The sequence below is a fragment of the Ornithorhynchus anatinus genome, chromosome 1, assembly GCF_004115215.2.
Source record: "Ornithorhynchus anatinus isolate Pmale09 chromosome 1, mOrnAna1.pri.v4, whole genome shotgun sequence".
Classification (NCBI taxonomy): domain Eukaryota; kingdom Metazoa; phylum Chordata; class Mammalia; order Monotremata; family Ornithorhynchidae; genus Ornithorhynchus; species Ornithorhynchus anatinus.
In genome coordinates this window covers 178,780,323-178,803,667 of record NC_041728.1, presented here as the reverse complement: position 1 = coordinate 178,803,667, position 23,345 = coordinate 178,780,323, and the positions used below count along the sequence as shown (strand labels likewise).

At 54.4% G+C, this 23,345-nt stretch overlaps 1 protein-coding gene across 2 annotated transcripts in view; it reads right to left on the bottom strand.

Moving 5' to 3' along the window:
* XRCC5 (X-ray repair cross complementing 5) overlaps window positions 1-23,345 on the bottom strand; it is a 78,557-nt gene that overhangs the window by 46,557 nt on the left and 8,655 nt on the right. For both annotated transcript variants that reach the window (XM_029073001.1, XM_029073006.1), the window contains exons 4-12: window positions 22,336-22,384; window positions 20,236-20,358; window positions 17,814-17,984; window positions 15,523-15,637; window positions 12,157-12,295; window positions 7,124-7,236; window positions 4,397-4,459; window positions 2,796-2,933; window positions 1,712-1,802 (exon numbers count right to left, since the gene is read on the bottom strand). In XM_029073001.1, coding sequence (XP_028928834.1) covers window positions 1,712-1,802; window positions 2,796-2,933; window positions 4,397-4,459; window positions 7,124-7,236; window positions 12,157-12,295; window positions 15,523-15,637; window positions 17,814-17,984; window positions 20,236-20,358; window positions 22,336-22,384 — 1,002 coding nt within the window. The remainder of the gene's footprint in view (window positions 1-1,711; window positions 1,803-2,795; window positions 2,934-4,396; window positions 4,460-7,123; window positions 7,237-12,156; window positions 12,296-15,522; window positions 15,638-17,813; window positions 17,985-20,235; window positions 20,359-22,335; window positions 22,385-23,345) is intronic.

The window sequence follows — 23,345 nt, the reverse complement described above, 5'->3', positions numbered from 1 at the left end:
CTGGCAGCTCCTTGTAGGCAGGGATCCCGTCTGCTCACTTTTAATAATAATAATAATGATAATGTTGGTATTTGTTAAGCGCTTACTATGCGCAGAGCACTGTTCTAAGCGCTGGGGGAGATAGAGGGTCATCAGGCCGTCCCACGTGAGGCTCACAGTCTTCATCCCCATTTTCCAGATGAGGTCGCTGAGGCACAGAGAAGTGAAGCGACCTGCCCACAGTCGCACCGCTCGCAAGCGGCAGGGCCGGGATTCGACTCCATGACCTCAGACTCCCAAGCTGGGGGGCTCTTTCCCCTGAGCCTCGCTGCTTCTCTAGAAGACTGATGATGACGACCATGACGGCATTTGTTAAGCGCTTACTACGTGCAAAGCACTGTTCTAAGCGCTGGGGAGGACGCAAGGTGATCAGGTCGTCCCACGTGGGGCTCACGGCCTTCGTCCCTTTTCTGTACTCTTCCGGGCATTCGGTACGGTGCTCTGCACACAGGAGACTGTCAGCTCCATGAAGGCGGGAATTGCGTCTCCTAACTCCACTGTCCTCTCCCAAGCGCTCGGTACAGCGTTCTACACCCAGCAGACTGTCAGCTCCTTGAGAACCCAGGAACTCTCTTCCCCTCTTCGGAGCCCTACTGAGAGCTCGCCTCCTCCGAGAGGCCTTCCCAGACTGAGCTTCCCCTCTTCCCTCTGCTCCCCCCTATGTCCCCCCTTCACCTCTCCTCAGCTAAGCCCCCTTTTCCCCCCTTTCCCTCTGCTCCTCCCCCCCTCCCTTCCCCTCCCCTCCGCTCATTTGTATATATTTTTTTTATTACCCTATTTATTTTGTTAATGAGTTGTTCATCCCCTCGATTCTATTTATCGCTATCGCTCTCGTCCGTCCGTCTCCCCCGATTAGACCGGAAGCCCGTCAGTGGGCAGGGACCGTCTCTATCTGTTACCGATCTGTACATTCCAAGCGCTTAGTACAGCGCTTTGCACACAGTAAGCGCTCAATAAATACTCCTGAATGAATGAGAACACGGATTGGTTCTACAAACTTTACTACACTCCCCTTCCTCCCCTAACGTCAAGCTAACGAGAAGCAGCATGGCCAAGTGGAAAGAGTCCGGGCCCGAGAGTCAGAAGGACATGGGTTCTAATCCCGGCTCCGCCACTCGTCTGCCGTGTGACCTCGAGCAAGTCACTTCCCTTCTCTGGGCCTCAGTTCCCTCATCTGTCAAAGGGGGATTGAGACTGGGAAGCCCACGTGGGACGGGGACTGTGTCCAACCCGATTTGCTTGTATTCATCCATTCGTTCAGTAGTATCTATTGAGCGCTTACTATGTGCAGGGTGCTGTACTAAGCGCTCAGAATGTGCAATTTGGCAACAGATAGAGACCGTCCCCGCCCAGTGACGGGCTCACGGTCTAAACCGGGGAGACGGACGGACAGAAACAAGACAACGTGATCACGATAAACAGAATCAAGGGGATGTGCATCTCATTAACAAAATAAATAGGGGAATAAATAATATATACAAACGAGCACAGTGCTGAGGGGAAGGGGGAAGGGGGAAGGGGGAGGAGCAGAGGGTCCACCCCGGTGCTTAGGACGGCGCCTGGCACATTGTGAGCGCTTAACAAACGCCATTATTATTATTATTATTATTATTCTTAATAAGTGCTCAATAAATACGATTGAATAAGTGGCCCAGAGTGGAGGCCGACTGACCGCTAGGAGAACACGTCTTCTTGTTCTTCAAGGAGGAGAACATGTACTGGCGGAGGTCTTCCATGTAGGGCAGCTGCACGTAGATGAGGCACTGAGCCGGTGGGGGGGGGGGGGGGGGGAAGGAAGACAAGAAGATCCAATTGAACGGAAAAACATTCATTCACTAGTACTTACTGAGCGCTTACTGCGAGCGGAGCACTGTACTAAGCGCTTGGAATGTACACATCGGCAACAGATGGAGACGGTCCCTGCCCTTTGACGGGCTTCCGGTCTGCCACTTGTCAGCTGGGTGACTGTGGGCAAGTCACTTCACTTCTCTGGGCCTCAGTAACCTCATCTGTAAAATGGGGATTAGGACTATGAGCCTCCCGTGGGACAACCTGATTACCCTGCATCTCCCCCAGTGCTTAGAACAGCGCTCTGCACATAGTAAGTGCTTAACAGACACTGACGTCATTATTATCGTCTCCCTCAAAAAATGAGCTGGTACTAATGATCACGGCGGTAATAATAATGATGTCGGTATTTGTTAAGCGCTTACTATGTGCAGAGCGCTGTTCTAAGCGCTGGGGCAGACGCAGGGGAATCAGGTTGTCCCACGTGGGGCTCACAGTCTTCATCCCCATTTTGCAGATGAGGTCACTGAGGCCCAGAGAAGTGAAGTGACGCGCCCACAGTCACACAGCTGACAGGTGGCGGAGCCGGGCCTCGAACTCAAGACCTCCGACTCCCAAGCCCGGGGTCTCGCCACTGAGCCACGCTGCTTCCGTGCCAAGCACTGTGGCAGATACAAGATCATCGCGTCGGGCGGTTCGACGCCTGCCCCAGGCGAGCCGTTCCTCCCTCGCTTCGGGATTCTGACATTTACCGCCGGTCTCCCCGTCTAGTCTGGCAGCTCCTTGTGGGCAGGGAACACGCCCATCACCGCTGTTCCACCGGCCTCTTCCAGACGCTCAGCACAGTGCTCTGGCATTTGTTTAGCGCTGACTACGTGTTCTCCCGTTCTCCCGTGTTCTCCCGCGGGGGGGGGGGGGGGGGGGTCCCTTCCTCCCCGGGGGGGCTCGCGGGGGAGCGCGCCTCTTACCTCGTAGGCCTCCTTGACGAAGGGGAAGGCGACGCCGACCTGCGGATTGGACCTCCTGTCGTAGGCGTAGCGCACGACGGCCACGGCGTCCAGCTGGTCCAGCGCGTGGATGACGGCGGACAGGGCCACGGCGGCGGCCTGGACGCGGGTCGAGGGGGAGGGGCTCAGGTCCCCCGACTCTATTACCCTCTCCTAAGTGCTTAACGTAGTACTCGCGGGGGTCGACTGGAAGCCCCTCGAGGGCAGGGATCCGACGGAAACTCCTCACCACGGGCTTCGAAGCCGTCGCCCCCTCCCACCTCACCTCCCTCCTCTCCTCCTCCGCGGCGGCCCGCGCGCCCCGCTCCTCTGCCGCCGCTCGCCGCCTCGCTGGGCCTCCGGCTCATCTGTCTCGCCGCTGACCCCTCGCCCGCGTCCCGTCTCTGGCCCGGAACGCCCTCCCTCCTCCAATAATGACGTTGGCATTCGTTAAGCGCTTACTATGGGCAGAGCACCGTCCCAAGCGCTGGGGGAGATACAGGGTTGTCCCGCCTGAGGCGTACGGTCTCCGTCCCCACTGACGGATGAGGGAACCCAGAGGAGGAGTGACTTGCCCGCAGTCACACCGCTGACGAGGGGCGGAGGCGGCATTCGAACCCGCGACCTCTGACTCCCAAGGCCGGGCTCTTTCTACTGAGCCCCGACCCCCCCCCCCCTTTCAAAGCCTCGTTGAAGGCCCACCTCCTCCGAGAGGCCTTCGCCGACTGAGCCCCCCCCCCTTCCTCTTCTCCCCCTCCCTTCCGCATCACCCTGACTCGCTCGCTCCCTTTCTTCATCCTCCCTCCGGGCCCCACGTGCTTTCGTCCACATCCGTAATCTGTCGACGTATACCAACGTCCCGCCTCCCCCTCTAGACCGTGAGCCCGTTACGAGGAGCGTCGTCCTCTCCCAAACATTCAGTACAGTGCTCTGGACTGCTTGAGTGATTCTCCTTCCTACTTAGATTGTGAGCCCTGTGCGGGACAGGGACCGTGCCTGACCTGATTATCCTGCATCCTTCCCGGTGCTTAGGACAGTGCTCGACACACACTAAGCACTTAACGGATACCACGATTACTCTTATGATTTCAGCCGCAACGGGAGTCAGAGGTCACGGGTTCTAATCCCGGCTCCGCCGCTTGCCAGCGGCGTGACTTTGGGCAAGGCACTTCACCGGGCCTCGGTTCCCTCATCTGTAAAATGGGGATTAAAACCGTGAGCCCCACGTGGGACCACCTCATCGCCTCGTATCCCCCAGTGCTTAGCACGTAGTAGGCGCTTACCAAATACCGCTATTTATTTATTTTTAATTCCCCTACTGATAGGAACATCTGTTTCCTCCTCCAGACCGTAAGCTCGCTCCGGGCAGGGAACGTGCTACCAACTCTGCTATACTGTTCTCTCCCAGGCGCTCAGGACAGTGCTCTGCACGTAGTAAGCATTCAGTAAATACGACAGATGAGTTGACTCCCCCAGGTGCTCAGCACAGTGGCCTGCCCACGGAGAGGGCTCAATCAATACCACTTAAGTGACTGAAAGAGGGACACCTTAATTTCATTTCGCTCTCGACGTCCCCGCCTCACCTCGTCATCTTTTGCTGCGAAGACTTTCAGCACTTGATTCCCCATGTAGAATTTCCTCTGCACCTGGACGGGCAAACGGAAGAGGAATAGAACAGGAGGAAAGATGCTCATGTGAAATATGTGACACACGGGGCCGTGGCTACTTATTGGAAAGAGCCCGGGCTTGGGAGTCGGGGGTCATGGGTTCGAATCCCGGCTCTGCCACCCGTCAGCTGTGTGGCTGTGGGCGAGTCACTTCACTTCTCTGGGCCTCAGTGACCTCATCTGTAAAAATGGGGATGAAGACCGTGCGCCTCACGTGGGACAACCTGATTACCCTGTATCTCCCCCCAGCGCTTAGAACGGTGCTCTGCACATAGTAAGCGCTTAACGAATACCAACATTATTATCACTGGTTTTGTTTTGCTGTCTCCCCTGTCTAGACTGTGAGCCCGTCGTTGGGCAGGGATGGTCTCTATCTGTTGCCGGACTGTACTTTCCAAGCGCTTAGTACAGTGCTCTGCACACAGTAAGCGCTCGATAAATACGACTGAATGAATGGTACATGAACTCTTCGGGACTGGATTATTTAGAAATGCTTTTCAAGGCACTTCCCAAGAAAGGAAGAGTTTTGCTCCACAGTATTCTCCACAGACAGCACGCCCTCGGGGAGAGGGTCAGCCGGTCAGTCAGTCGTATTTACTGAGCGTTAACAATGTGTAGAGCACTGTACTAAGCACTCGGGAGAGTACGATATAACAGTACGACAGATACGGTCCCTGTCCACAGCGAGCTAAGAGTCTGGCGTGGGAGGCAGACATTAATATAAATAAGCAGCATGGCCTAATAGACAGAGCAAGGGCCTGGGAATCCGAAGGTCATGGGTTCAAATCCCAGCTCCGCCACCCATCTTCTGTGTGACCTCCGGCAAGTCGCTTCACTTCTCTGTGCCTCAGTCCCCTCATCTGTCAAATGGGGATCGAGACCGTGAGACCCACTTGAGTCCAACCTGATGATCCTGTAGCTACCCCGGCGCTTAATACAATGCAGGGCACGTCGTAAGCGCTTAACGGATACCATCATCATTATTATCATCATCATCATTAAGCCTGGGCCTGGGAGTCAGAAGATCTGGGTTCTAATCCCTGCTCTGCCACATTTTTAAATTATGTGTCAGAAGCTGTTCTAAGCACTGGGGCAGCTACAAGTGAATCAGGTTGTGCACAGTTCCTAATCATAATCATAATAATTAATGATTATGGCATTTGTTAAGCGCTTACTATGTGTCAGGCACTGTACCTGGGGTGGATACAAGCTCATCGCGTTGGACACAAGCCCTGTCCCACGCGGGGCTCCCAGTCGCGATCCCCATTTGACAGATGAAGGAACTGAGGCATAGAGAAGCGAAGTGACTTGCCCGAGGTCACACAGCAGACAAGGGGCGGAACGAGGATTAGAACCCATGACCTCGTGACTACCGGGCCCGTGCGCTATCCACTACAACAGGCTGCTTCTTAGCGTGCTGTCTTGCTGTTCCTGACCCGCCTGGGGCTCACAGTCTAAGCAGGAGGGAGAACAGGCGAGCTGAGGCCCAGAGAAGTGAAGCGACTTGCCCAAGGTCCCCCAGCGACATCTGGCCGCCCGGGGCTTGGAACCCGGGTCCTCTGACTCCCAGGCCCGTGCTCTTTCCACGAGGCCAGGCTGCTCCTCCGCTGGGTGACCTTGGGGCAAATCACGTCACTTCTCCGGGCCTCGGTTCCCTCCTCTGTAAAATGGGGATGATGACCGGGAGCCCCATGGGGGACAAGGACTGGGTCCAACCTGATTAACTCGCATCTCTCCCAGCGCTTAGTGATAATAATCTCGGTACCTGTTAAGCGCCTACTATGTGCAGAGCACTGTTCTAAGCGCCGGGGGAGATACAGGGTCATCGGGTTGTCCCACGTGGGGCTCACAGTTAATCCCCATTTTCCAGATGAGGGAACTGAGGCCCAGAGAAGTGAAGCGACTCGCCCACGGTCACCCAGCTGCCAAGGGGCAGAGCCGGGATTCGAACCCATGACCTCCGACTCCCAAGCCCGGGCTCTTTCCACTGCGCCACGCTGCTCCCTGGCACACAGTAAGCGCTTAACAAATACCATTAGGAAAAAAAATGAATTGCCTTGGGTGCTCATGAGACCTGGGCGGGGGGGTTCACAGTGCTCTCCTCTCAATAGAAGTCACTGATTGGTGGATCGATGGACAGACTGATTAATGAATTATAGATTCCTTGCACTCTTCTGTCCCTTCCCCGGGGTGCAACAAGCCAGTGGAGGAGCAGGGGCGCAGCACGTGACAATCGGTGCGGCCTAGAGGCTACAGCCCGGCCCCGGGAGCCAGGAGGACCTGGGTTCTGATCCCGGCTCCGCCGCTTGTCTGCTGTTTGACCTTGGGCAAGTCGCTTCACTTCTCCGGGCCTCATCTACAAAACGGGGATGAAGACCGTGAGCCCCACGTGGGACAGGGACCGGGTCCGACCTGATGAGCTCGTATCCACCCGGCGCCTGGTACGGCGCCCGGGCACGCCGTAAACGTTTAACGGATACCGTAAAAAGAATCGCGTGTGCGGCTGAGCCGAACGGGGCGGGGACCCGGCTCTCGAGCCCCCAGCCCCGCGTCCCGTCAGGCGCAGCCCGCCCGCCTCAGACCGGGCCGGAGCGGGGAGGTGGGGGCGGGGGGTGGGGGAAGGAAGGGTCGGAGGAGGGTCACCTGAGCCGCCCGGCAGAACCCCAGGACGGAGAAGCACTTTCCCTCCGTCTTGTACTTCATCTGCTCCTCGTCCACTTTGGAGAAGGGAACGATATCGCTGCCGTAGCGGAAGCCTAGACGACGGAGGGGGGAGAGGCCGTGACGGCGGCCCGGGGGCCGCCAAAATCAGCCGCCGGCCCACGGCAACGGGGCGGGCTCGCGGGCTGCGCGCTCAACGCCCCATTAATGAGAGAAAAAGCGTGCGAGCACGCGTGCAGGCGCCCACACGCCCCCGCCCCCCCGCCCCCCGCCGAGGGACAGGGACCCCGATTCCCACCTTTGCAATCTCTCCCAAAGTTCGCTACAGTGCTCCACACACGATCAGCATTTAATAATTACTCTCCCTGCTATCACAACAACAACTCACAGACACACAGAGCAGGGCGGCTTAGTGGAAAGAGTAAGGTTTTAGGAGTTAGAGGTTGCGGTTTCTAATCCCCGCTCTGCCGCTGATCAGCTGTGTGACTTTGGCCAAGTCACTTCACTTCCCTGGGCCTCAGTTCCCTCATCTGGAAGATGGGGGTGAAGCCTGGGAGCCCCACGTGGGCCAAGCCGACGATCTTGTATCGCCTCAGCGCTTAGAACAGTGCTCGGCACGTAGGAAGCGCTTACCAAACCCCGTCGTCGTCATTATTTAGGTCGGGAGCCCCCTGAGCGGCAAGGGTCGGATCTAATTCCCACCTGTCTATTCTCTCCCAGTACTTATTTCCGTGCTCCTCACCCCGTGGGTGCTTAATAAAGCCTATTCATTCAATCATACTTATTGAGCGCTTACTATGTGCAGAGCACTGTACTAAGCCCTTGGAATGGACCATCCGGCAACAGATAGAGACAATCCCTGCCCAACGACGGGCTCACAGTCTAGTCGGGGGAGAGGGACGGACGGAAACGAGACGACACAATCGCGACAAATAGAATCAAGGGGCTGGACACCTCATTAACAAAATAAATAGGGTAGTAAAAATATATACAAAATATATACAAATGAGCACAGTGCTGAGGGGAAGGGAGAGGGGGAGGAGCAGAGGGAAAGGGGGCTTAGCTTGCATCGGCAGAGTGCCTGGCACATACTAAGCGCTTAATAAATACCATTATTATTATTACAATAACCACCACACACATACACAGCGCAGATCCCTAACAATCCATTTCATTTCAAGATCCTCGTCAACACGTAATTACATTTTCGATTTACTGCTGTCGTTTTTGTCTGTCCGTCTCCCCCGATTAGACCGTAAGCCCGTCAGAGGGCAGGGACTGTCTCTGTTACCGATCTGTACATTCCAAGCGTTTAGTACAGTGCTCTGCACGTAGTAAGCGCTCAATAAACACTATTGAACGATTAGACGGCAAGCTCGCTGTGGGCAGGGAACGCGTCTGCCGACTCTGGTACGCTGCCCTCCCCCAAGAGTTCAGAACAGTGCTCTGCGCACGGTAGGCGCTCAAAAAATACCCCGGACTGATTGACTATCCGCCTGAAAGAAGGGGCCCCGGATAACGACGAGCACTTGACAAGCTACCAAAGGGCCGGGCCTAAACGGGAGAGCCCAGCAAGGCTTGCAAACATGATCGCTGCCAAGACGCCGAGGCTCACTGCAACGCAGAATCACCGGGCCAAGTGACGCAATAAAATTGCCTCAAGAAGCACATCACAGAGCCCAGCTGGCCAGCAGAGAAATCTGGAACTTTTCTAGCCAGGCCAATCTTGCTGAGAGCCAGCGCAAATCAATAATAATAATAATAATGTTGGTATTTGTCAAGCGCTTACTATGTGCAGAGCACTGTTCTAAGCGCTGCGGTAGACACAGGGGAATCAGGTCGTCCCACGTGGGGCTCACAGTCTTAATCCCCATTTTACAGATGAGGGAACTGAGGCCCAGAGAAGTGAAGTGACTCGCCCACAGTCACACAGCTGACAAGTGGCCGAGCCGGGATTCGAACTCATGAGCCCTGACTCCAAAGCCCGTGCTCTTTCCACTGCGCCGATCAATCTTATTTCTCGAGCGCTTACCGGGTGCGGAGCCCCGCGATAAGCGCTTAATTTTTGGCATTCCTCATGATTCTACTAGGGGGTACTGTTTTTCAATCAATCAATCAATCAATGATATTTATCGAGCACATTCTGCATGCAGAACAGCCCACAGCACATATCTGTAATTTATTCATTTCATATCTGTTTCCTCCACTTTATTCATTCATTCAATCATATTTATTGAGCGCTTATAATGTCGGTATTTGTTACGCGCTTACTATGTGCCGAGCACTGTTCTAAGCGCTGGGGTAGACATAGGGGAATCAGGTTGTCCCACGCGGGGCTCACAGTCTTCATCCCCATTTTACAGATGAGGGAACTGAGGCCCAGAGAAGTGAAGTGACTCGCCCACAGTCACACACAGCTGACAAGTGGCCGAGCCGGGATTCGAACTCATGACCTCTGACTCCAAAGCCCGTGCTCTTTCCACTGAGCCACGCTGCTTCTCTCTTACTGTGTGCAGGGCACTGTACTGAGTGCTTGAATTCAGCACTAGAGAGAGACAATCCCTGCCCACACCGGGCTTACAGCGTAGAAGCTGGTTGTGGGCAGGGAACATCTCGGTTTCTTGTACTGTTCTCTCCCAAGCACTCAGTACAGTGCTTTGCACACAATAAGTGATCAATAAATACGGCTGAATGAATGAATGAATGAATGAATGACCTGGGACAGTACAACTGAGTTAGCAGACATGATCCCCGCTCTCAAAGAGCTTACACTCCAACGGGGGAAAAGTATGTTGAAATTAATTACATATTTATTCATAAAATTAACGCATCAATGAAGTAGTAAATCACACTATCCGAACCAGAACTCGTCTTCCCACCCAAACCCTTACCGTAGCCAACGGCATCATCCTTCCTGTCTCGCAAGCCCGTGACCTTGGCATTATCCTTGACTCTTCTCTCTCACTCAACCCACAGATTCAATCTGTCGCCCAATCCTGTCGGTTCATCCTTCAAGCCATCGCTAAAATCCATCCTTTCCTCTCCATCCAAACTGCTACCGTGGCGCAGTGGAAAGCGCCCGGGCTCGGGCGTCGGAGGTCGTGGGTTCTAAGCCCGGCTCCGCCGCTTGTCGGCTGTGTGGCCTTGGGCAAGTCACTTGACTTCTCTATGCCTCAGTTACCTCATCTGCAAAATGGGGATGAAGCCCGTGAGCCCGACGTGGGGACAACCTGATTACCTTGTATCTACCCTCGCACTTAGAACAGTGTCGGGCACATAGTAAGCGCTTAACAAATACCAACATTATTATTATTAAGCCAAGCACTTATCCTCTCCCGCCTCGATTACCGCATCAGCCTCCGGGCACTTATCGCACGAGTGACTGACAGACAGATCTCTCAACTGCCCTTAAAGAAGAGAGTAAAGACGAAGTCATCGAAAGCCTCCTCGTGTAAGCGTCCCCTCTTTTAAACAAGCCAGGAGTGAAGCCCCAACTCTTGGGACCCTGAATCGTAACAACAGTTGCGGTACGTTTCAGGGGCTTATTGCGGGCCAACCGCTGTACTGAACGCTGGGGTAGGTGTGAGATGGTCAGATCCCACATGACGCTCACAGTCTAAAACTCCGACGGACAGGATGCCCGAATGGGCTGTAGTTGGGGCTTTTGGACCTGAGGTAAGAGCTGACCGAGCCAGGGATAGTTGAGTCTTCTTGGGCCCTCTCTCTCCCCTCTAGACCGTCAGCTCACTGTGGGCAGGGGCTGTGCCTGTTTATCGCTAAACTGTACTCTCCCAAGTGCTTAGTACAGTGTTCTGCACACAGTGAGCGCTCACTAAATACAACTGAATGAATGAATGACCTGAGATAGGAGCTGACCAAGCCAGGGATAGTTCAGTCTTCTTGGGACCTCTCTCTCCCCTCTAGACCGTCAGCTCACTGTGGGCAGGGGATGTATCTGTTCATCGTTCTACCGTACTCTCCCAAGTGCTCAGTAGAGTGTCCTGCACACAGTGAGCGCTCAATAAATGTAACTGAATGAATGACCTGCAATAGAAGCTGACCAAGTCAGGGATGATTCGTCCTCCTGTGGACCTGAGGTAAGAGCTGACGGAGCCAGGGATAATTCAGTTTCCTTGGAATGTCTCTCTCCCCTCTAGACTGTAAGCTCATTGTGGGCAGGGAATATGTCCGTTTATCGTTCTACCGTCCTCTCCCGAGTGCTTAGTACAGTGCTCTGCACATAGAAAGTGCTCAGTAATACAACTGAATGAATGAATAACCTGAGATTGGAGCTGACCAAGCCAGGGATAGTTCAGTCTTCTTGGGACGTCTCCCTCCCCTCTAGACTAAAAGCTCACTGTGGGCAGGGACTGTACTCTCCCAAGTGCTTAGTAGAGTGTCCTGCACACAGTGAGCGCTCCATAACTGTAACTGAATGAATGACCTGCAATAGAAGCTGACCAAGTCAGGGATAATTCGTCCTCCGGGGCACCTGAGGAAAGAGCTGACCGAGTCAGGGATAATTCAGTTTCCTTGCAATGTCTCTCTCCCCTCTAGACTGTAAGCTCACTGTGGGCAGGGAATATGTCCGTTTATCGTTCTATTGTCCTCTCCCAAATGTAGAGTACAGTGCTCCGCACACGGTAAGTACTCAATAAATACAACGGAATGAATGAATGAATGAATGAATGAATGAATGAATGAATGAATGAATGAATGAATGAATGAATGACCTGAGACAGAAGCTAACCAAGCCAGGGGCAATCCGACCTCCCCGTGACGTGAGGTGAGAGCTGAACAAGCCAAGGATAATTCGACCTCCTTGGGATCCGAGGTAGGAGCTGACCGATCCAGGAATAACCTGGCAAAGCCGGCGGCTCTAAATCCAGCCACCATCGAGACAGCGCGTTTGAAATCATTCACCTCCTACGGTAAGAGCTCCTGGGAGTTGGGTACAGCGCCCGTTCGAGCCGCCGCGGCAAGCAGTCCCGGAGGGCCCGCCGGTAGCCACGCACCTTGGAGAATGTCGTCTCTCTGGACCTCCGTTTCGTCGTCGTTATTCAGGCAGTAGACGGTCTCTCTCCGCAAGTCTTCCTTCTTTCCGGTCCGCGCGTCCACAACCGTCCAAGTCTTCTTGACTTTCTCCTCTAAGATCTTTATTTCCGGAGGACGGAAAACAAACGAACATCGCTTAGGACAGTACTCGATACATAATAATTAACAAATGCCGCCATCATCATCATTATCATTATCATCAAGAAGCAATCTTAACTGCTTAGGTCGGGAACCGGAACGTGACGGATAATTCCGATTCCCGAGGAAATAAAAATCCCCAGTTGAGTCGATAAAAGTCTGGTTTCCCCTTGGTCCCAAATCCTAATAATAATAATAATCATAATAATGTTGGTATTTGTTAAGCGCTTACTATGTGCCGAGCACTGCTCTAAGCGCTGGGGTAGACACGGGGGGGGGGGGAATCGGGTCGTCCCACGTGGGGCTCACGGCCTTAATCCCCATTGTACAGATGAGGTCACTGAGGCACCGAGAAGTTAAGTGACTTGCCCAAAGTCACACAGCTGACAAGTTCGAACCCGTGACCTCTGACTCCAAAGCCCGTGCTCTTTCCAGTGAGCCACGCTGCTTCCCTAGGATCCTAGGATGGAACTGCTCACAAGAAGCAAGGTGGGCCGATTTGATTTCCTCTCCGTAGCCAGCCCACCTTCTAGTGGAGGATTTATCGGGTAGTAAAAGCGCCCCTTCCTCTCCATCCAAAGTGCTACCACATGAATGCAACCAATTATCCTATCCCGCCTTGATTACTGCTTCGGCCTCCTTGCTGACCTCCCGCCCCTTGTCTCTTTCCACTCCAGCCCATACTCCATTCTGCTGCCGGAATCATTTTCCTTCAAAAACGGGCAGACCCCGTTTCTCCACTCCTCAAGGAACTCCAGAGGTTGCCCAACCACCTCTTCAACAAGCAAAAGCTCTTCACCGTCGGCTTCGAAGCACTTAATCACTTTTCCCGCTCCAACTTCACCTCACACCGCTCTCCTGCTACGACCCAGGCGGCACACGTCTCTCCTCCGATGCTAACCTTCTCGGTGTACCTCGATCTCATCTCTCTCGCCACCGACCTCTCGCCCACGTCCCACCTCCGGCCTGGAACGCCCTCCCTCCTCACATCGGACAGATAATTGCTCTCCCCCGCTTCAAAGCCTTACTGAAGGCCCATCTCTTCCAAGAAGCCCTCCCTGATTGAGGCCTCCTCTCCTCTTCTCCCACTCCTTTCTGCCCCACTCATACTTGCTCCTTCACTCATCCTTCCTCCCTTCCCCTCGGCACATAGGCATGTAGCTGTAACGTATTTATCTATCTATTTATTTATATTAATGTCTGTCTGCCCCTCTAGACTGTGAGCTCGCTGTAAGCAGGGAATGTGTCTGATGTTATACTGAACTCTCCCAAGCGCTTAGTATAATAATAATGTCGGTATTCGTTAAGCGCTTACTATGTGCCGAGCACTGTTCTAAGCGCTGGGGGAGACACAGGGTCATCGGGTCGTCCCACGTGGGGCTCACGGTCTTCATCCCCATTTTACAGATGAGGGAACTGAGGCCCAGAGAAGTGAAGTGACTCGCCCACAGTCCCACAGCTGCCAGGCGGCAGAGCCGGGATTCGAACCCATGACCTCTGACTCTCGGGCCCGGGCTCTTTCCACTGAGCCACGCTGCTTCTCTAAGAATAGCGCTTTAAACACAGTACATGTTCAATAAATACAATCGAATGCGAGTCTACAAATCGGAGGGGGGAGAAGGCACAGAGAGAGGGGGAAGGAGGAGGAGGGGAGGAGGGTGGAAAAGGGGAGGGAGAGCGGAGGTGGTGGAGAACAAGGGAGGGAAAGACAGAGGGGAGTCGGAAGGACTTAGGTTCTAATCAGTCAATTGATCGTATTTATTCAGTGCTTACTGTGCAGAGTACTGTACTAAGCACTGGGGAAAGTACAGTACAACAGTGCCTGGCAAATAGCGCTTAACAAGTCACATTACTATTATAAAAACATTATTATTATTGTAATCTCAGCTCCGCTCAAGCCATCAATGGTGTTTACTGAGTGCTTACCACGTGTACTAAGCACACGGAAGAGTATAACACAACAGAGTCAGCAGACGTGCTCCCTGCCCATAACGATCTCACAGTCTAGAAGACCTTGGGCGAGACGTTTCACTTCTCTGGGCCGCAGTTACCTCATCTGTAAAACGAAGATTCAGACCGGGAGTCCACTGAGGGAGACGGACTGTGTCCAACCTGATTATTATGTATCTATCTCAGTGCTCAGTACAGTGCCTGGCACATAGTAAGCGCTTAACCAATACCGTTTTTTTTTTAAAAAAAAAGAGATCAAGCCTCTCCAGAGAATCCCCAGCTGCAGAGCGAGCTAGAGCAGGCTGGGAGTCAGAAGGACTTGAATTCTAATCCCGGCTCCGCCAACTGTCTGCCAGGTGACCTTGGGCAAGTCACTTCACTTCTCTGCGCCTCAGTTCCCTCCTCTGTAAGATAATAATAGCAGTGATAACGTTGGTATTCGTTAAGTTTGTTCTAAGCGCTGGGGGAGACACAGGGTCATCAGGTTGTCCCGCGTGGGGCTCACGGTCTTCATCCCCATTTGACAGATGGAGTAACTGAGGCCCAGAGAAGTGAAGTGACCTGCCCACAGCCACACAGCTGCCAAGTGGCGGAGCCGGGATTCGAACCCAGGACCTCTGACTCCCAAGCCCGGGCTCTTTCCACTGAGCCACGAGACGGGGATTAAGACTGTGAGCCCCACGTGGGACCCGGACCGGGTCCAACCCGATGAGCTTGTATCTACCCCAGTGCTCAGATCGGTGCCCGGCGCATAGCAGCTGCTCAACAAAAAACAGATTTAAAAACAAAAAAGTCCACTTCCCTCTCTAGACTGGAAAGAGCCCGGGCTTGGGAGTCAGAGGTCATGGGTTCGAATCCCGGCTCTGCCCCTTGGCAGCTGTGTGACTGTGGGCGAGTCACTTCACTTCTCTGGGCCTCAGTGACCTCATCTGAAAAATGGGGATGGAGACTGTGAGCCTCATGTGGGACCATCTGACTACCCTGTATCTGCCCCAGCGCTTAGAACAGTGCTCGGCACGTAGTAAGCGCTGAACAGATACCAACATTATGATTATTATGAGACTGCAGCTCGCTGTAGGCAGAGGCCGCATCTACCAACTCCGTTGCGGTGTCCTCTCCCCCGGTGCTCGGCCCCCAGTAAGCGCTCGGTAGAGCCCACCGGCGATGCCGCCGGTAAGGGGAGGGGGTCGGCGGGAAGCCCGGGGGCGGCGGCCTGTCCCCGCGTCGCCGTCGCTCACCGCCTTGTAGGCCACGATCCTGATGGACAGGTGGGAGCCGATGGTCAGCTGACAGGGCCACGGCATGGGCCGCCGCTGAAGCTTCTTGAACACGGACAGCTGGCACAGGCTCTCGCTGAGGTAAAATGAGGCAGAGAGAGAGTGTGTGAGTCATTCATATTCAGAGAGAAGCAGCGCGGCTCAGTGGAAAGAGCCCGGGCTTGGGAGTCAGAGGTCGTGGGTTCTGATCCCGGCTCCGCCACTGATCAGCTGCGTGACTCTGGGCGAGTCACTTCACTCCTCTGGGCCTCGGGTCCCTCATCCCTTTTAGACGGTGAGCCCGTCGTCGGGCGGGGATCGTCTCTATCTGTTGCCGAATTGCACATTCCCAAGCGCTTTAATAATAATAATGTTGGTATTTCTTAAGCGCTTATTATGTGCGGAGCACTGTTCTGAGCGCTGGGGGAGATACAGGGTCATCAGGTCTTCAGGGGAAGCAGCGTGGCTCAGTGGAAAGAAGCCCGGGCTTCGGAGTCAGAGGTCGTGGGTTCGACTCCCGGCTCTGCCACTTGTCAGCCGTGTGACTGTGGGCAAGTCGCCTCACTTCTCTGGGCCTCAGTTCCCTCATCTGTAAAATGGGGAATAACTGTGAGCCGCAGGTGGGACGACCCGATGACCCTGTATCTCCCCCAGCGCTTAGGACAGTGCTCTGCACATAGTAAGCGCTTAACAAATACCAACATCTGTACACAGTAAGCGCTCAATAAATACAATCGAGTGAATGAATGAAGAAACTGGGGATCAACGTGAGACAACCTCATTACCTTCTATCCACCCCGGTGCTTAGAACAGTGCTTGGCACATAGTAAGTGCTTAACAGGTACCATCATTATTATTATTTATTGAGCACTTATTGTGTGCAGAGCACCGTCCTCAGTGTTTGGGAGAGAACACCATAACAATAAATAGACACATTCCCTACCTGTGTGTGTGTGTGTGTGTGTGTGTGTGTACAGGTGTGTGACATGTGGGAGCATGTACTTGATTGTGTTTGAGGGGTGGCGTGGCCTAGTGGAAAGAGCCCAGGCCTGGGAGTTTGGACCTGGGTTCTATTCCTGCCTTTGCCCCTTGCCCTCTATGTGACCTTGGGCGAGTCACTTCCCTTCTCTGGGCCTCGGTCACCTCATCTGTAAAATGGGGATTAAGACTCCGAGCCCTCTGTGAGACAGGCTCAACTGGGTGTCCAACCCAATTACCTGGAATCCACCCCTGCGTTTAGTACAGCGCCGGGCACCTAGTAAGCAAATTCCACAGTTATTATGGGTAGTGTGCATGTGTTAGGGGAGTGCACGTGTGGGTACGCATGTTGGGGGAATACGGGACCGATCGGTTTCGTCTTCCGACTGGTGGTCCATCTGGGAAGGAAAGAGGGGAGCAAAGAGTCGGGGCAGAGCCCGAAGACCAGGGAGTCAGGATGGGGGAACGGGGCCCCGAGGGGAACCCGGAGAGCCGGGGCAGGAGAACGGGGCGCTGAGGGGAGCTCGGATTTCTGGGGGCAGGAGAATGGGGTGCTGAGGAGAGTTTAAGGAGCTGGGGAAGGGGAAAGGGTGCTGAGGGGAGACCAGAGAGCTGGGGGCAGGGGCACAGGGGCCTGGGGGGAGCCCAGAGAGTCGGGGCAGGAGAACGGGGCGCTGAAGGGGAGCTCAGATTTCTGGGACAGGAGAATGGGGTGCTGAGGAGAGTTCAGAGGATTAGGGAAGGGGAACGGGGAACCGAGGAGAGCCCGAGAGCTGGGGCAGGAGGATGGGGTGCTCGGGGGAGCTCAGATATCCGGGGCAGGGCAACGGGGTCCTGAGGGCCGCTCAGAGAGCCAGGACAGGAGAACAGGCCCTGAAGGCAGCTTCGATTTCTGGGGCAGGAGAACGGGGCGCTGAGCAGAGTCCAGAAAGCTGGGGCAGGGGGACGGGGTGCTGAGGGGAGCCCCGACAGCCGGGGCAGGGGAACGGGGCACTGACGGGAGCTTCGATTTCCGGGAAAGGAGAAGGGAGCACTGAGGAGATTTCAGAGAGCTGGAGATGGGGAGCGGGGCGCTGAGGGGAGACCAGAGAGCCGAGGAAGGGGAACGAGGCGCCGAGGGGAGTCCAGAGCGCCGGGACAGGACGGGGAGCTGAGAGGACCCCAGAGAGCTATGACCGGAGACGAGATTCAAAGCCAAAAATCGAGTTCCCGAGGGAAGCGTTGGAATGGTTCTTCTTGAAAGGCCGAGTGCCCAAAGGTCCCTCCCCTGACGCCCGCCATCGCCGCCGGCCGACCTGAAGGAGTACACCTCGTCCAGCCCGTCCTCGCCTTCGAGGGTCATCATGGTCTTCCTCACCATGTCCAGGCCCTCCTTCTGCTGCTCAGTGAGCCCCTTGGGAGGGTGGGAGCCGTGGTCTCCTGGGTCTCCCGCACCGCCTTCTTCTCTGCCCACGGAGAAAGGCAGGCTACGGGACAAAGAACGGTAGTGCTTTGATGTCTAACAGTAGTAATAATGTTGGTATGTTAAGCGCTTACTATGTGCCCGGCACTGTTCTAACCACTGGGGTAGATACAAGGTAATCAGGTTGTCCCAAGTAGGGCTCACAATCTTCATCCCCATTTTACAGACGGGGTGACTGCGGCACAGAGAAGTTAAGCGACTTGGCCCAGGTCACGCAGCTGACGAGCGGCGGGGCCGGGATTAGAACCCGTGACATCTGACTCCCAAGCTCGTGCTCGTCCCAAAAAACCACGCCGCTTCTCTGTCCCTCCTGTGATGCTTCTCTACAAACGGTCGGGAACCCGTGGGACCCATCAGCCCCATGGCGGGGTGGGAACCGTGGTCCCCTGGGTCACCCGGGCCTCCGGCATCGCCTTCTGCGGGGCCTAGTGAATTTGAGCACAGGCCTGAGAGTCATAAGGACCTGGGTTCTAATCCCAGCTCTACCACGTTATCACTATATTTGTTAAGCGCTTACGACGCGCCAAGCGCTGTTCTAAGCACTGGGGTAGACAGATGGTAGATACCACACGTCTGCTGTGTGATCTTGGCCGAGCCACTTCACATCTCCGTGCCTCAGTCACCTCATCTGTAAGACGGAGATTAAGAGTGTGAGCCCCATGTGGGGCAGGGACTGGATCCAACCTGATTAGTTCATATCAACCCCGGGGCTTAGACAGACAACAGGTGCTTAACAAATACCAGCGTGGCTCAGTGGAAAGAGCCCGGGTGTGGGAGTCGGAGGTCACGGGTTCGAATCCCGGCTCTGCCACTCGTCAGCTGGGTGACTGAGGGCAAGTCACTTCATTTCTCTGAGCCTCAGTCACCTCATCGGTAAAACGGGGATTAAGACTGTGAGCCTCACTTGGGACAACCTGTAATAATAATAATAATAATAATAATAATAATAATAATGTTGGCATTTGTTAAGCACTTACTATGTGCAGAGCACTGTTCTAAGCGCTGGGGTAGACGCAGGGTCATCGGGTTGTCCCACGTGAGGCTCACAGTTAATCCCCATTTTACAGATGAGGTAACTGAGGCACAGAGAAGTTAGGTGACTTGCCCACAGTCACAGAGCTTACAAGTGGCAGAGCCGGGAGTCGAACCCATGACCTCTGAGTCCGAAGCCCAGGCTCTTTCCACTGAGCCATGCTGCTTCCCCAATAATAACGTTGGTATTTGTTAAGCGCTTACTATGTGCAGAGCACTGTTCTAAGCGCTGGGGTGGATACAGGGTAATCAGGTTGTCCCACGTGAGGCTCACAGTTAATCCCCATTTTACAGACGAGGTAACTGAGGCCCAGAGGAGCGACTTGCCCACAGTCACCCAGCTGACAAGTGGCAGAGCCGGGATTCAAACCTATGACCTCCGACTCCCAAGCCCGGGCTCTTTCCACTGAGCCAACCTCTATCTACCCCAGTGCTTAGAACAGTGCTTTGCACATAGTAAGTGCTTAACAAATACCAACATAATTATTATTATTAAATACCATCATTCTTCTTATTACTGTTGTTGTACTTTCCCAAGTGTTTAGTATCACAGTCAGGGCTCGATAAATACGAATGAATGAATGAATGAATGAATGAATGAATGAATGAATGAATGAAAGAAAGGCAAGCTAAGGTCCCCGGGAGATTCTAGGCTGCGGAGCGACAGTTACATCCTGAGGTGATGCAGACCCCTTTCCTGGAGAGCGGCGTGGCTCAGCGGAAAGAGTCCGGGCTTGGGAGTCAGAGGTCACGGGTTCGAATCCCAGCTCCGCCGCTTGTGACTTGGGGCAAGTCACTTAACTTCTCTGGGCCTCGGTTACCTCATCTGTAAAATGGGGATGAAGCCCGCGAGCCCCACGTGGGACAACCTGATCGCCTTGTATCCTCCCCAGCGCTTAGAACGGTGCTCGGCACATAGCAGGCGCTTAACGAATACCAACGTCATTAGAGCTGCCCCTCTAGACTATAAGCTCGGAGAGGGCAGGGAATGTGGCAACCGGCTCGGTTCTACCGGACGCTCCCAAGCGTGGGAGTCCAACAGAACATCCGGCTCTACCCCCAGTGTGGTGTGAGTGTGCTGGGTGGCCCCGAGGAAGGCCCGAGAACCCTCTGGCTTCCTCAGGCCCGGGGCCCTTCCTAGATGTCCTCCCTACGCCCACGTCCCCCGCTCCCTCTCCCTTCCGCCTGATCACGGGGTCTCTCGGGGGGGGCTGGATCCTTACAAGAACTGCAGGGAGATGCCATATTTCTTCAAGTTACTGATGATGACTTCCACCTGGTCATGGCTGAAGGGGCTGCTGAGGTCAGTGAACACTTCGATGTGTCGCTTGTCGAACTTCTTTCCTCTGAAACGAAGGGGGGGGGGGGGGTGGGAAGGTGAGGAAGAGAGCATAAAGAGAGGGGAGAGAGGAAAAGAGGAAGAGAGAGGGAAAAGAGAAAGAGGAGAAAATGAGGAGAAAGTCAGACGAGATAGAGGAGAGAGTAAAAAAAAAAGAGGGAGATGATGGGAGGGAGAGAGATGAGAGAGCAGGCAGAGAGTGATAAAGAGGGAGAGATGAAAGAGAGAGCAGAGAGAGGGATAAAGAGGGACGGAGGGAGGGAGATGGGAAGGTACAGAGGGAAAGGGAGTGAGAGAAAGGGAGAGGGTCAGAGAAGGGGGAGAGAAGACGGAGAGAATGGGGTGAGAATGGGGAGAGAGGGGGTGAGAAGGGAGAGAGGGAGAAGAGAGACAGAGAGGTCTGTTACATTAGGGAACAACGTACTGAGTCCCTTTCTAAAAGGACCCAGATAAACAAGTAGGGGCTGAGCGGCCTCGAGGAACCCCAATTTGTCACGTGTGGACCAAGGGAGTCAGGCCGGGATGAGTGGTTCTTCCGGTAGGGAGATGCCGTCCCCGGGGAAGGCCGCTTCCCCTAACAAAAACTTCAAACGAAAACGAAAACTTCAAACAAAAACTCCTCACCGATGCCTTTAAAGCTGTCCATCCCCTGGCCCCCTCCTACCTCACCTCCCTTCTCTCCTTCTCCATCCCGGCCCGCACGCTCCGCTCCTCCGCCGCCGCTCACCTCCTCACTGGGCCCGGTTCTCGCCTGTCCCTCCGCCGACCCCTGGCCCACGTCCCACCTCTGGCCCGGAACACCCTCCTTCGTCAAATCCGCCAAATAATCACACTTCCCTCCTTCAAAGCCTTACTGAAGTCCCATCTCCTCCAAGAGGCCTTCCCAGACTAAGCCCCCCCCTTTGCCTCATCTCCCACTTCCTCCTGCATCGTCCTGACCTGCTCCCTTTGCTCTTCCCCCCTCTCCGCGCCCCACACCACTTATGTATATATCTGTTATTTTATTTATTTCTATCGATGTCTAGTTGTTTTGATGCCTGCCTGCCCCCGCCTAGACTGTGAGCTCGTTGTGGGCAGGGACTGTCACTCTTCTTTGTTGCTGTGGTATACTTTCCCAAGCGTTTGGTACAGTGCTCTGCGTACAGCAAGCGCTCAATAAATACGATTGAATGAATGAAATGCCTGGGTGCAAAGTGAAAGCCCCCCCCCACCCCCCCCCCCCAGCTGTCCCACCGCTCAGAGAAGGGCATGGTGGTGGCGTCCTCTAGACGGTAAGCTCATGGTGGGCAGGGATTGTGTGTGTTATATTGTTCATTCATTCAACCGCATTTATTGAGTGCTCACTGTGTGCCGAGCACTGTACTGAGCGCTTGGAAAGTACAATTCAGCAACAGAGACAATCCCTGCCCATAACGGGCTCACAGTCTAGAAAGCGGGGAGACAGGCATCAAAACAAGTAAACTACTTTACTCTCACAAGTGATTAGTACAGTGCTCTGCACACGGTAAGCGCTCAATAAATACCATTGATTGAATGAATGAACGATGGTTCCGTTCTGACAGGTTTAATGGCCTCGGGGCCGCCCGCTCCATCTCTTCCTTCTCCGCCAGAAAAACTTGAGTCTGCAGACTGAAAATTTTCCCGGCCTCTTTCTTCGCCTCACCTCCACCCGCGGCCTGTGATGACTTCGTTCATTCATTCGCTAGTATTTACTGAGCGCTGCGTGCAGAGCACTGTACTAAGCGCTTGGAAAGTACAATTTGGCAACAAACAGAGACAATCCCTCCCCGACAACGGGTTCACAGTCTAAAAGGGGGAGGCGGCAAAACAAGCAAACTATTGTACTCTCTCAAGCGCTTTAACACAGTGCTTTGCACACAGTAAGCGCTCGATAACTATCGTTGATTGACTGAACGAATGAATGCCATCCGTGGCGCTACGAAGCCCAGGCGCGGCCCCCTCCCCACGGCCGGGCCCCACTTACATGGTTTCCTTCTGCAGCAGGTCCATGCACACGATGAGAGCATCCAGGACTGAGCCGGTTAAGGACAAGAGTCAACTGAGGCAGAGGCGACGGGCCGGGCCCGCTTTAATTCGTCGATAATTTCCCCCCCCCCCCCCTCGCACCCCACAGGTCTCCGCTCTCCCAAGAGCCCGGGAGCCAGAGGACCTGGGTTCTAATCCCGGGCTCCTCCACTTGCCTTGCCGTGTAACCTTGGCCGAGTCGTTTCGCTTCTTCAGAGCTCATTTTCTAAAATGGGGATTACCCGGGTTTTATTTTATTTTATGGTATCCGTTAAGCGCTCACTACGCGTCAAACACCGTTCAGAGTGCCGGGGTAGGCGCGAGTTAATTATGTCGGACACGGGCCCCGTCCCGCGTGGGGCTCCCAGGCTAAATAGGAGGGAGGACAGGAGGCCTGGGGGATAGAGAGAGGTGAAGTGACTTGCCCAAGGTCACGCAGCCGGCAGAGCCGGTATTGGAACTCAGGTCCTCCTGACTCCCACACCTGTGGTCTCTCCACTAGACCACACTGCTTCTTCTCCCTCTTAAACCGCGAGTCCCACGTGGGACAACCCCACCAGTGCTTCGCCCACAGTAAATGCTCAACAAATACCCCAGTTATGGCCTCCTCCAGGAGGCCTCCCTGACCACCTTTCCATCTTCCCACCCTATTTTCCCTTCCCGCTGCGTCACCCGTGACCGTGAGCCCGTCGTTGCCGAATTGTACGTTCCAAGCGCTTAGTACAGGGCTCCGCACATAGTGAGCGCTCAATAAATACAACTGAACGGATGAATGAATGAACAGCCTTTTAGACCGGGAGCCGTCGTCGGGCAAGGATTGTCTCTATCCCTTGCCGAACTGTACATTCCAAGCACTTAGTACAGTGTTCTGCACACAGCAAGTGCTCAGCAAATACAACCGAACGAATGAACTATGCACTTGAATCTGTCCCCATCCCATCCACCTCCACGTCGGACAAAAACTCCCGA